At 43.3% G+C, this 14,359-nt stretch overlaps 1 protein-coding gene across 5 annotated transcripts in view; it reads left to right on the top strand.

Annotated features, from left to right (window-relative positions):
• ephb2b (eph receptor B2b) overlaps nt 1–14,359 on the top strand; it is a 153,434-nt gene that overhangs the window by 97,432 nt on the left and 41,643 nt on the right. For all 5 annotated transcript variants that reach the window (XM_052077100.1, XM_052077102.1, XM_052077101.1 and 2 more), the window contains exon 4: nt 13,530–13,685. In XM_052077100.1, the coding sequence (XP_051933060.1) occupies nt 13,530–13,685 (156 nt within the window). The remainder of the gene's footprint in view (nt 1–13,529; nt 13,686–14,359) is intronic.

The raw sequence follows: 14,359 nt of genomic DNA on the forward strand, positions 1-14,359 counted from the left end.
ATCTGCCATCTAGTGGTAAATGGTGATATTCCTACTTAAAACTACAGTCGGCCCCTGTATACTTGTTTTTTGGCACCCGCAGATTCTCATACTCGTGGATTTCTTTTTTCATAATTGTTTTTGATGGGGGCGGGGGAGGGGGGTGGCGGGGGGGGGCATTTGCCTTTTTTTTTTACAGGATTGTTTTCCACATTAATCAAGGGCCATTTTCATGTCATGGGCAGAGAGACGATGTCATTAAACCCCCTCACGGTTACACAACAGTCGGGCAGATGTGCAGATGGGCTTGCTCGCATGCAGACACATTTTCAGAAACATGCAAGAACAAACAGATTTACGTGGTTGTTGAATTTCACACTCGATGGGTGGGCAGTTACTCCAGAGTATTTGTCACTAAATAAGTCTATTCCTCTATCCATTTTACAAATTGTGTATCCTCAGGTTTGCAGGCGATCTGACAGCCCAGGTACACCCTTGATTGGTTGTGAATGAATGGCAAGGCACAAATAGTTGAGATCCTAACCTTGAATCTCACAGCTGTAAGTCACTTCAAGCAACATATTGTAGAAAATGTTAAAGGTAGGAAGAGGGAATATGTCCTCTTGGGCAATTGGATTTTGTACCAAAAGCAGTAAGCAGTCATTAAAAGGCAATCTGAAATAGGTACCATTTTTTTGTGCATTTTTTTCTCAGTGTTTTTCCAGATGTCATCATTTTGTGAGTGTTTCACCACCTCTTTCGTGCATTGATGCATTTCCATTGCACAATTGAAAGATTGCGAGCCATTTCCTCCCAAAGTAGCTGTTGAGGGAGAAGGTGATACTGTCAGTTCATGTTGAGCCTGCGTCTTTGTCTTGCACACCTCTCATGTGTTGGTGGGCTAAGTGACAGAATTCAGCACCAGCTGCTCCTTGCCACGATGCCCCCACAACCCCTCCACACTGCCTAACACACCCATAAAGAATAAAGAAAGGCTTTTTCACCCCCCCCCCCCCCCACGCCCTTTCCTTTTCTCCGAGACACCCCCCTTCTTGTCGCCACTGACTGGACAGCACGTTACACAGCCTTTATGCCACCTGTCCGTCAGCTAGATTGCACCTCAGGGAGTCTCAGTCACAAAGCTGGGGGCTGCCTTTGTTTGGATTGGACTCTGTGAAGAGAAGCAGCCTCCATCCCACCCCACCACCAGCACGCCGCCACCACATCTATGTGACACTCCCTCTTCTCCAAATACAGAGGATTCAGGGTTCAGAATATTGGCTGCTGACCCATGGGGGGAAAATTGGAATCAGCAGGAAACGAATGATATTTTTTGGAGTTGTGGCTCACCGTGAGACTGTCAAGTGATATCTGGACCGGCCCGCTGCGTGCGGGTCTCTGAGGGAACCGGTCCATGTCTGTCTCATCTTCCTTTCACTGTCGTTCACAGCATCATCAGCGAACTTGTCCGGTATGATACTTGCCCGCGTTGTCCCTGGTTGTCCTTGTGTGTGTGTGTGTGGGGGGGGGGGGGGGGCACCATTGGCGAGACTAGCAGCAAGGTAACATTGCAGTGGAGATACATTTGAATGAGGAAGGGACCACTCAAATAACTTCGCAATTGTGCCAAATTGATCACTTGTGACATGACATGGATGCATTTTCGCGAATGAAAACCGAAGCAGAAGAAATGCGTGGATATCCTAAATAACCCTTTTCTGGTTGGATGGCACCTGGAGCCTAGTCCATCTGACTTTGAGAAAAGGGTGGATGGGGTAATCCTTTTCAGATGATTTTTCCCCTTACTTCACACAGACAGAAGGGAAAGTTAACATTTTCAGAAAAAAAGGCCAATGTCAAGATAGAGAAGTATGTGAATTGAAAAAGGTGTAAAACACCGTCACGGTATGGCCGATCAACATACTTTTTTCGGGGGGTCTTAGTCATTTCCAGTGGATTATATTTTGGGTCGAGTAATTGCACTGCTAAGGTGACACAATAAAGAATATATTGCACATACATTATTGCACACCAAGTGCTCTTTTAATAGCTCCTTTGAGGATGGGTACCGGTGGCACAATTAATGGTGTGGGCTGTATTGATTCAGAAGGAAAGGAAGCATAGCAAATAAAACTTAGAGAAAGTAGATGTAGAGCAGGGTTGCCCATTACGTCGATCGCAATCGACCAGTAGATCGCGGACTGGTCCCAGGTTGATCGTGAGGGGTGTAGAGGAGGAAAAAACAAACAAACAAACAACCATTTTTGTGTCTTGGTGCATGTTATTAAAATATTTTTTGCGTTAATGTGCTCTGCACACTAATCATCCTTTCAGTCTCATTTTCACAAAAAGTATTTAAAAAAATAAAATAAAATAAAGCAGGTAAAACTATGGTGGCGCGTGACTTGTGTCACCAGAAGTTGTTAGCGCTCAGCAGTCAGCAATTGCAGCTTGTGATCAGAGCTGTTGCGTGATATAATCGTTATCATTATTCTCATTCAGTTTGTTTCGTGTACATTTCACCGAGTGCACAGGCAAAGAATCGGAATCTAGAGGGCCGAGGGAAGCACTTTAAAATGGTACGTGTGAGCTATGATAGTTAACAGGCTGCAAAAGTGCGTCGCATGCCTCTGTGTCAAGCCGTTGCTCATCATGGCGTGCGTGTGTATGTGCGTGCATGTGCGCGGTAACGGGTCCATCGCGGGAGGTTGGTTGATCGAAATGTCGATCCAAGGTCCAAAAACTTTGGGCACCCCTGATATAGAGGTTACTTTGCACTCAAGAAAAGAAGCATTTACTACTTATACATACCCCAATTCAAAACAGCATGGTTCATTTTTATAGTCATTTTGACAAAGAAGAAGAAAGATCAATGTTGAGCCTCTAAATGAAGTTTCCTCAAAGTGACCCAAATATCTTTTTCTGGACAAAAAAAGTGATGTCAGTGCACCCTTGGATACGGTCAACATTTCCCATCTAGTTGAGCGGGCAGAGTCCTCTTACATTCTTTTCTTGCCTCAACAATGACTTCTGACAGATGATCGTGCTCAAATCTCCTCATTTAGCCTTTTCTCTTCTCCTTCAGCTGGAAAGAGTGTCCATCCTCTGTGTCATAAATGAGAGGATGTCGTTTTCCCCAACATCATCCGGCACAACGGCACGCGCTTGTTGTGACACAATATGGTGAGAGTGCGGCGTCTCCGGTTTTTTACTTGGGCGTTGGAAGCCTTCAGGGTGGGTGAAGGCTTTGACTCGAAACTGGGATCACTCTGGCCAACTTCCAGATGCGATACTGGGGCAAGTGGTTTTGCCCCTTGACTAAATAAAGACAAGTGGGAATGAGCTTGCCTTTAAAAGATGGTCGCAAGATGCTTGAAGTCAAGTGGAATCAAACCGGCTGAACGATTGCCGGAATAGGAGGAAGCTGATTGTTCCGAAAGCAGCAAAAAGGGATGAGCTTTGGGACTAAAAACCAAACACTCCACTGCTGCATTTTATTCGCTTATGCCTTTTACACACAACATGAAAAAGGTGGGACTCAATCTTGATGCCACATAATGCTACATGGCTTCCATAGAATGTTTTTACGACACGTCTCAAACAATCAAAGTGTCCCAACTTAAGAAACATACCAATTTTTGACATATCTACCCGGCAGTGACAGTGTGCAAATATGGAGATAGTGTTGAAGAAACTGTTCTGTTATGTCCTGTTTTACAGCTGTGGTGGAATGTCTCTGTTAAGCACTGAGATAACCAGTGAGTTTGCTTTAACAACACCTCCTGTTCCATATCGCCGTTGTTGATGGAGAAAAGTCACCCAGGAAAGGAGGCAAAATAATTTGGCATCCCAGTTCCAGAACTTGGAGATTCCTCTTCACACAGGCGCAACCTATGTGACATCATTGACACTTCCTCTGAATGCACAATATTGCCATGTCATTCTATGGACAGTCACTATAGGCAGAAAAATCATCTCTTGAACATGGGCACATTTCAGAGCAAATTTGGATGTTCCATTTGTTCGTTACCGATACAGAACGGGAAGTTGAAGTCAGCCTGTAAATTTGCCCCCATCAGAGGTGGAACAGAGATGTGTACTACGATAGTAGAAAGACCCCACGACTCGCTGCTCACACCTCTTGTGCTGAAAGCAACCGTTGTTGTCCCTGACTTTGGTGTTGATGTCACCGCACGTCCTATTATCAAAATGCGTCAAACCGCATTGGTCATGTGAACACTCAGCACTACGGACATGGCAATGTCCTGCTTCTCTGAGTTGTGTTTGGAAAGTTGAGGCTGACTGTACTTAGACTCAGATACACAAATTTGGTGGAAAGGGGCTCAGTAGGCCATTTGCATCGGTAATTTAATTCCCGCTCCTCTCATAAGCAGAGTCACAAGAGTTATGAGTGACTTCATTAGCGGCATACAGGCTCGTTAGCTGACCAGGTTACTGGGCCATATTTTCAAATTATGTACCATTATGTGCATAAAGTGACATTTGTCCTGTGCCGCTAATGATCCATCATTAAAAATAATGGAATATGCCAGCATGTGGATCCAGGAAGCTGGCCGGCTTTGCTTAAATGGAGATGAATTGCGACAAAGGGGACATGTCTCAGCCATCTGCAAATGACCACGCACCCGTAGCACACCTGATCCTACCTCGGCATCCTCCGGAGCTGTCATTTATCACACTGCGAGAAGCGACCCATTATTCCACCCCCCCAAGTCTGTAGTCTTGTTCGTTTTCCAACATCGTGTGCATATGTTGGCTTGCCCGGCCTATAATTTCGCCATTCCACATTTGTCTCACCGCTCTCCCATGGCCACTGGGAGCAGAAGGAGTTCTGTAAAAATTCCAGATGTTATTGCAACGTCGCATGAATGGCTGCACTGATACTTGCCTTTCATCTTGCTTTCCTCTCTATTGACAGATGGTAGTTATCACACAGTATGGAAATACTGCCCCCCTTCCTTTCCCCCCGCCCATCCCTTCCCTCTGTGGTAGTGAAGACCTGTTGAACATCACGAGAGCTTTGCAGCCGCATCAGATTGATTCGCTGAAGAACTCTCAAGAGTTCTGGAAGTGGAACAAAGGTTTTTTTTTTTCTGCTTAGCTGCATGTATGATTCAATGAATTAATTGACTGCTCTGTGACATGTCAAGTGCTGTATAATAACCCTCAGTGCTTATACAAAGCAAAGAATGTTAAATTTTTCCACGACATTGTGATACAACAACTGAAAGTTGCATCATTCTTACAAAAATATCTGGATATATTTATAAACAGGGGTGCGCAAGTGGTGTGCTGATGTGCTGAAAATATGAACTTGTTCACTTGCTAGATGATTTCAACGCAGTGTTTCCCATGTTGCTAGTGGTTTAAGAGCATTTTGACTGTTCTTTTAAAACCCCACAGCATTAGTTGTGCGGAAAAAAAAACCTCACCGTTCGGATTGGATCATGGATTAGATTGTTTTCCGGATTAAAAAAAAAACACTTTTATAAAACACTTTTGCCTATTAAATAAAAATAAACTAGCATGTTTCCCGTGATGGTAGTGCAGAGGACACCAAAAAGCAGGGAAGTAGGGAGGAGCTCTGTGGAGTGACCAAGATGTACTGAACAAAATGTAAACAGGAATACACTCGATAAACTAACTCAAAAACTCACTCAAATAAAGTCCAGCAAAATCACAAGAAATCAAATTGGCTAAAAACCTCAGACAGAAAACAAAAGATGACACGTGCACAAAGCAACAATGACCCGACACCGAGTGGTCGTGCCGGGAGTCCTATTAAACAAACAAACAAACTAATGACACAGTGACCAACAGGTGCGCAGCTGCAGGCGGAGCCCTGCAGTGCCACCTGTTGGTCACAAATAGGACCATGACATAAACATTCAACTCCAAATGTCAAATATGGCAATTTACATATTAGGAACATAATTTCAAGTGCACTATTTGGCAGATTATCTTTTTTATGTTATACATGGACCGGAATTTTTTTTTAAAAAGCCTTCAATGTCCAATTTAATGTACAACCTTTTATTTTAAACATGGAGAGTGAGGACAACCAAGGCCATCTCCACATCATTGAAAAAGAAAGAAAGCAAATAAACAGTCGTTAGACTACTTGCTGTTGCTAGCTGGGAACTCGTTGCGAGCAACTTGTTAGTTGTTGGCTGAACACTGGAAACTTGTGCCCCATCATACAATGACGGTGAACTAAACAAGTGGTTTCATAGCAACCTAAATTAGAATCTAATTTCGGGATGGTGTTGTGTTGATTTTGGTAGAAAATATGTAGTGGCAATCAAAACAGTGACAAGACAAACCGAAATGTTGAAAATACAAATGTGTCCCAACATGTGGCCCAACTTCAAAATAAAAGCTGATCAAGCATTGGCATAAAAGTACTATTTGGTAAGCTTTTATTTTGAAGTTAGCCTTTGTGTTGCAGCATTTTCAGCTTCATTACGATTATGATTTAATTGGATCTGGCAATATGGAAAATGAGACCTTTTAAAACATCCCTTTTTTTTGGAAGATGATGACTACGCTAAATCAGTTTCAAAAATGTTGGTGAGTACATCAGTCTATTCTATTTGGAAAAGTGTAATATGGTCACTCTTTCAGCTAATCCCGCAAAAGTAGTAAACGTAATGTCGCTCACAGCAAAATGTTAAGCTGCAAACTGCCTGCCTGTAAATTCTACACTGCTCTCATTTGTAGCAAAAGTTAAGCTGATAATGACAAATTTTCCCGGGAGCCGGGAAATCATTTTCCACCTGTTATTTATTGCGTGACTGATATTTCCTTTAAGAAGCATTGCATTCCATCATGACCTTGTAAATGTCAGTCCTTGAGTTTGTGGAGACTTCGATGGGTTTTGGTTGAGCCCCAAAATGATCCTTTGGGCTGTGGAAGAGAGAAGAGAGAGAGTGATGACATCCTTTCTTGACCAAACAATACCTAAAATAAAATATAACAAAGGATGCGTAGAGTGACTTTTGGCACACCCAGTACATACACTGAACCCCCACGCAACTGTTTGCTGATTTTTATGCTCAGACCAAAGCAATGACCACATCATTTTGGCACCATCGGCTGCATCTTGGGGTGGGTATTCATGGGTTGCATGATTTATGCTATACGTGCCGTGGTTTAGTCCTGCGCCCTCGTGAATTGCAAGGGTTACCCGAACAAAATAAGCTCTGCCCATGGAGGATCATATTTAGTGCAGTTAAAGGCGACCCGTCCCTCTGAGGATGGTGCACCCACTGCAGGGCTCATTTGCCAGGTGTTCCAAATTTCCAGCTAATCTGGCGCTCAGTGTCTGCCGCACAAGGGATGCAGCTTACCGAGGAAAAAATTGTGGCGCATGCTGAGGAGAGAAAAGCCGCTTCTGACTCATCTCGTGTACTGTCGCATGCACAAACTTCAACGGACTTCACACGCCGCATTAACCGGGCCGAATTAGAGTGTTTTTTTTCTCATTTTGCGATCAAAGTCATGAAGGGCTTTGTTTGTATTAAGGTCATGATAATTTGATTTATATGTTCAATATTTATTGTGGCAGTTCTGGCCTTGATTGTGTACTTTGTGAATATAAAACAGCACATAAGGAATGGAGAAGTATTTGAAAACCACTTGCCATTGGTGATTAGTACACAGTGGACACAGGGGACAGGGCCTGCCCCGCAAAGAATTTAAACCTCAAACATTCTTTAAATACCGATAACGCTGGTAAACATTCCCCAAGGGATTTCCATGAAACATGGGTCGAAATGAGGAACGCCCCCGCCTACCAAAACAAACAAACAAAACAAAAATACACATTTTAAAAATCAGTTCAGATGTTAAAAGGATTCCTGCTTTAGTGGTGTGCAGTCACACTGGCAGTTTGCGTATCAATAAATTGATCATGGGGGTGTCCTAAATAAGGAAAGTGACTTATTAGTAAGTTGTTTTTGTGGAAACATGCTTAAAATTATTTCTTGCACTTAATGTTGGTTTGCTGTTCAGCAGTTTTGTGCCATCTTTGAATGGAAATGCTTATGAAAGAGCGTCCATGGCACATAAAAAGTCTTCGGAGACCGTGTAGAGTTAGTTGGGGAGTGGATCTTTTCTGTACATTAGTTAAAAAAAAAAAAGAACATGCACATGTTTTGTCAGAGATTTTGTTTTTCGACATCTGGTTAGGAAGTGCATGGTCCTGTGTGGACCGTTAGCTCTGACAAAAAAAATGGTGGCCCCCTCGATCATTTGTGTTGCCTATCCCTGCTCTAAAAGGTCCATAAGTGTGTGTGTGTGTGCGTGCGTGCGTGCGTTTGTGTGCTTGTGTGTGTGCATGTGTGTGTGCATGTGAGTGCACACACACAAATTTGTCTGCCCATGGCCTCTCGTCTTCCCAACACTTTTGTAGGAGACAACAAAGCCTGTTGAGGCCCCGAGGTTGCGCACTGCCCAATGCAGCGGCAGTCACAGTGGCAATTTGGGAAATACCCGTCGTCCTTGTACACACACACAGACAGACACACACACACACACACACACACATCCACGCCCCCCCACAAACACACACACACACGCACACACATGCACACCCACTCGCACACACGCGCTTGCATGTGACAGAGGCCATTTTTACTGCTTTCAGCACTTTCTGTTTCTGCAGCATTCACAAATGCTTCCACGTCTGATCCCCAAGCATTCTCTTTCACACCCTGAACGCCACACACACATGCATGCACACGCACACACACGCACACACATACACGCACACCCAATTTTGTCTCTTCCTTGTGTTCATTATGTTTTAGGGGAGGACTGCTTGATCCTGACCATCCTGTTGAAATTGGTTCAAAAGGGATCGGAGGCTGTTGATGCCGTTTTTTTTTGTTGTTTTTTTTTTTCAACGGGTTGCTTGAGAGCAAATGAGGCATTGTGGAAAGAATAAATGGCGTGTGGCCTTGGGCAGTGGTGTACGCACATTCCAATTGTTAACATCTGAACCAAATTTTAAGTTGTGAAACACACCAGACATGAAGAGGAACAATTGAGCAATCGTGTGCTTCAGCGTTCTACCTTCTTAGCACCACAACAGACATCAGCTTTGGGTGGGGGAAGTCATGATTTTTGGCGGGGGTATCGTGATGTGTGTGAGGAGCTGTGTTGGTCATCTCGAGTACACCACATACTCAATAAGAGCAGTAGGAGTATGTCCCCCCCACCAACCCTTCATTGTGTGTGGGGTCTCTGATTTTCATTTCGTTAAAAGAAAATGGTACAATTTAACAAATTTACACCACATTAAAATTCACTTCTTCTGAGAACAAATCATTTTCCTCATTATGTGTTTGCATTCTGGTTCCTCACAAGCACAGTTCAGCTGTAAGTCTCAACTCCACGGTGTCATAAATCTCGTCATGTGTAAGGTTGATTTCCAGGAAACCTTTGAAACAAAAAAGGAGCAAATTAGCTGCTGTAAAATGTAATTTGCAACCTGACTCACTGTCTAGTTTCCATGCGGGTAAGGCTTGTTAAAAAAAAAAAATCATCACAAACGTAGCACTGTGTTAAAACACGTACAAGCTCAAATAGCGGGCGACGTTAAGATTCAAATGAGGTGATATTTTAGGAAGCAAGATAGCTTTTCTTGAGCTTTCACCACAAATAGAACAATGTGAGCACTTTTTGAAAGGGGGACTCAAATGTTCTTTGTGCCTTGAAAGCTTGTTTGCCTGCTGTTCTTTTTTGTTGTTGTCGTTTTTATGTTATTAATGTCGCTGTGAGCTCTGACAGCACGTCGGCTACACAAAATCAAACCACACTCATGACAATGCCTTTATTTTTATGAGGGGAAGTTGCAACAAAAAGGGGCAGCTGTCACGGGTGAATATCTGCACCCATAATTAATTCCTCTCGCTTTCTCAAAGTTGGACGAGACATCCGACGCAAGCGTGACTTCAAATGCCGCCACCCCGTGGGGGAATTATAGCTGTGATCTGTTGTTTTAATCACAGCCTCGCTTACATCTGACATCACAGACATCGCTCTTCAAATCTGTCATCTGGACGCCGAGGGGGGAAATTCCCCTTACGCCCTCCAAGCAGATGACAGAGAGGTGCACCGAGACGTAAAACACACATCCTCTTTAAATGGATTTGATGTGCCAGAAATTCGATGTTTGGAAGATTCCAAAGCAGCACGCGGACATTAACGAGTTTAACTGCTGATCCCATTTGAACTCAGTTGCTAGCAAATACAGCAGCAAATAAACTGACTCTCTGAGAAGTTTGAGGGAGTTGCCACTTGGGTGTCCAAAACATGGAGGAAAGCTCATATGCAATTTGGAGACTGCCCATTATTGCAAGTTTGAGTTTCAAATTGGGATTTCAGATAAGGGTTAAAATCCGATTTAGGGTTTCCGACAAAGTGTATGGTTTCAAAGTAGGTTTAAAGCCAGGACTAAGTTTTAAAGCTAAAGTTTTACATAAGGGTTTCAAGCCAAATTACAGTTTTTAATTTGAGGTAGGATTTCAAGCCAGAGGTTGGGTTTCGGTTTTCAAAGTAGGATTTCAAGCCGGGGTTTTAAATCGGGGTTGTGAGCCTTGGTTAGGATTTTAAAGTAGGGTTGTAAACTTGGGTTAGGGTTTCAAAGTAGGGTTTCAAGACAGTGTTAGGGTTTCAAAACAGGTTAGACTGTCGCGCCAATGTTAAGGCTTCATAGTTTCAAGGTAGAGGTAGGAATTCAAAGTAGGGTTGTAAAACTGTTTTAGGAGTTCAAAGTAGGGTTTCAAAACATGGTCAGTGTTTGGAACTCGGTTTGAAGCCTGTGTTAGCTTTTCATAGTTGGGTTTCAAATCATCTTGAGGGTGTAAAGATGGGGTTTTAATTTCGGGTTTCAAGCCAGGATTAGGGTTTCAAGTTTGTGTTAGTCAAATACCAATTTGTAGATCGATACTTAATTGATTCCCTGAGCTAATAATGAAGTGAAACAAAAGTTGGGGTTTAGTGTTATGAGTAAGGTTTTGTAGTTTGGGTTTAGAATGAAAGTACAGGTTTCAATTTGTAATGAAAATCAGGTCGAGATTTGCTGTCGGGGTTTTAAGCATCACTGCCTCATCAAGTGAACACAAATGGGAGAGCTGACATTCATGCATTGAGATTGAGATTTGGAAACAGGTGTGAATTTTATAGAGATGAATATATGAATGAAATGAATATCCAGGTACCGCATAGAGTATTTGAGGGAAAATGAATGGAGAGGAGGCTTGGCATAGCGACAAAGAAGGCGCCTTGGATGTTTCACGCCCAGTAGGGAACTATTCATAACTCAGCGGCAGGCCAAGCAGCTTGTGAATATTTGAATATTAAAAAAAAAATCCCTGTGGTAGTAAAGGACTCATGGAGTTTTATACTTGCTAATCCCTTGCATTCTTTTCATTGTCGCGATTGTCACAGTTGCACCACATCCATCATCAACTTTACCCAGAGTAAGACGCTGAATTTGAAAAAATATAGTTGTGACCGACATCTCCCCCCACTCTCCTCCTTGTTCCCACCAGTGGACCCTCTCCCCGTCAACACGTCTTTACGCCGCTTCTTTCCAAGTCGGTTTGATGGCAATTCCCTCGCCAAGTGACTTGGCCCGGGCCTCAAGGAAATGCTCGACTGGCACTGGGAGTAATCACGACTCACGTTTCACTCGGAGTATAACAAGAGAGAAAGCGAGCGCTCGGGTATCAATCATGGCAGAAAGCAAACATGTCAGAGGTGCTTAGTCGCGATGACAAGTGGAGGTGACTTCATGTGGATCGAAGAAATTTGTGAGGCGAGCAAAGCTAGCGAAGCACATGCTGCCTTCAAATGCATGGAAAAGTGCACACTCGGCAAGTAGCACACCGTTAGCATAGCATAATTCACTGGGTTGTTTTTAGTTTACTGTCACAATATCAATAAAAAGTACCAATTTTCTTGGAAAAAAGAAAACTGTTCTTCTCATGTGTAGATTGTTCGTCATCCAAGTCGAGTCGAGTCAGCTGGCCTCCTACATTTGTTGTGTTTTTTTTCTCCATGTTTTGCGATAACGTTCAAATGTATACTTTGGCAGCTACCGTACGGTATTTTATTAGGCTAGTGGCATGCCAAGTGTGTTTGATTCATAGATACGATAAAAGCCAGCGTTAGGGTTTCATGTTACGGCTTCAAGAAGGAATTACAGCTTGAAGGTAGGGTTTTAACGAATGGTTTCAAGAAGAGCATTAGGATTTTAAATTGGAGTTTCAAACAGGGGCATGGTTTCAAAGAAGAGTTGCAAGACAAGATCAGGGTTCAAAGTTAGGGTTTCAAAGCTTTGGTTTCAAGCTTGGGTTAAGGTTAAAGTTAAAGTTACAGATGAGGGTTTTGATATAGGTTTAAAGTTTAAAGGTAGGCTTTCAAGACAGGTTAGGGTTTCAAATTAGTTTTCAAGACAGATTTAGGATTGTAAAATAGAGTTCTGTACCAGAGTTGGTTTCAACCCAAAATTAGGATTTGAAAACATGTTTTCAAGCCAAGGTTACTGTTTTTTACCAAGGGGGAAAAAACTTTACAGTCCTGTGCCTTTAGTATGATTTTAGTGTAAAAACTCCAAATAATGACAGTCACTTTATCCGTTCGTAGGTGTAGTGTCTTCTCTTGTTGTGGACGTTCAGGGAGACTCTTAAAAGGGCTCAGAACAGAAAGCGAACCGTGCAGATGCTCGATGGGAGAGCAGGGGACTGTGAATTATTCACACAAACATCATGTCGCACTGAGAGCCACCTCCCAGGCGAGCCACCGCTTCTGTGTTTGTGTGTTTGGACGACTCCCTCCTCATCCACAGGGTAGTATTATGTTTTTCAAGTTAGTGTTTCAAGTCCGTGATTGAATTAGGGTGTCAAACCAGGGCTTGGGTTTCTAAGAAGAGGTACAGTTAAGGTGAATGTTTCATGTGTGAGAGTTTCAAATTTGGGTTTTAAGAGAGAGTCGAGTTTAATGTTGGGTTTCAAGTCAGGGTTCGGTTTTACATTTAGGGTTTTCTGATGAATAGCACGTTAACTTCACAGTGCAGAGGTACCGGGTTCGATTACAGCTCCGGCCTCCCTGTGTGGAGTTTGCATGTTCTCCCCATGCCTGCGTGGTTTTTCTCCGGGTACTCTGGTTTCCTCCCACATTCCAGCAAAATGCATGGCAGGCTGATTGAACACTCTAAATTCCCCCGAGGTGTGAGTGTGAACGCAAATGGTTGTTGGTCTCTGTGTGCCCTGCGATTGGCATGGCAACCGGTACGGGGTGTCCTCCTCCAACTGCCCGAAGACAGCTGGGATAGGCTCCAGCGCCCCCCGCGACCCTTTGTGAGGATAAAGTGTATCAGAAAATGGATGGATGGATGTTAGGCTTTCCAGCTCAGGTTAAGATTGAGGAAGTTTGAGCTTTGAAGTAGGATTGCATTTTTTTTCTTAACATTGATAAAGATTGTTCCTTACGTTCAACTTTCCTGCTCTTGTGTCTTTCAGCGTGCCCATCAGGATTCTTCAAGCCTACACAGGGCGACGAGTCATGCAGGCAGTGTCCCATTAACAGCCGCACCACCAGTGAGGGAGCCATAAACTGCGTCTGCCGCAATGGCTACTACCGCACCGACTCGGATCCCTTACAGATGCCCTGCACGAGTATGTATTACGTTGTTCCTCCACTACGTAGCAGTTCATCTCTTGGGACCCTACATTATAGATAGAATTTTGGGAGAAGAGGGGGGTATATGTACTGCTCCTTATTCTATTGTGGAAATCTTTTTAGAGGTTTTTAAAGTGCGCCTACTGTAATGCCACGGTTGGGATGCAATTTTAGCTGATTATTGAACGCCGAGAGAGCATTTAAACCCAACCACAATGAGCACACTTATGCAGGAGTTTCTGTTGGCCACAGCTCGTGCTGAGACACATGCATGGTGACCGTGGTTTAGCCTCCCTCGAACTCACTGACATCATTTGCGCCTTCACCAAGATGTACCTCACAAAGGTGTAATGCATATTAACTTGTCTTACGATCCAATCAATTTTCGCCATTAAATTAATGAAAGTGACATTCATTTATCCCGGCCCGCCCCAAAACAAAGAAAAAAGCATTGTATTGAATTTTTTTTTAAATAACACACATAACAGAACATTTATAAGTGTTAACCCTTTTTTGTGTGTAATTATGGTACCTCGTTAGTATTCATGTGTTGAATGTCTGCCTTTAAGGGATGTGTTTTGTGAGTGACGTGAGCTCAAGTCGGGTTGGTTGGTTATTGTGCATGTCCTGACCTATAGCAGCTCCTTGTGAGTCTTCTCATTATATATGT

Source organism: Hippocampus zosterae, chromosome 9, assembly GCF_025434085.1.
Source record: "Hippocampus zosterae strain Florida chromosome 9, ASM2543408v3, whole genome shotgun sequence".
In the NCBI taxonomy this organism is placed as follows: Eukaryota; Metazoa; Chordata; class Actinopteri; order Syngnathiformes; family Syngnathidae; genus Hippocampus; species Hippocampus zosterae.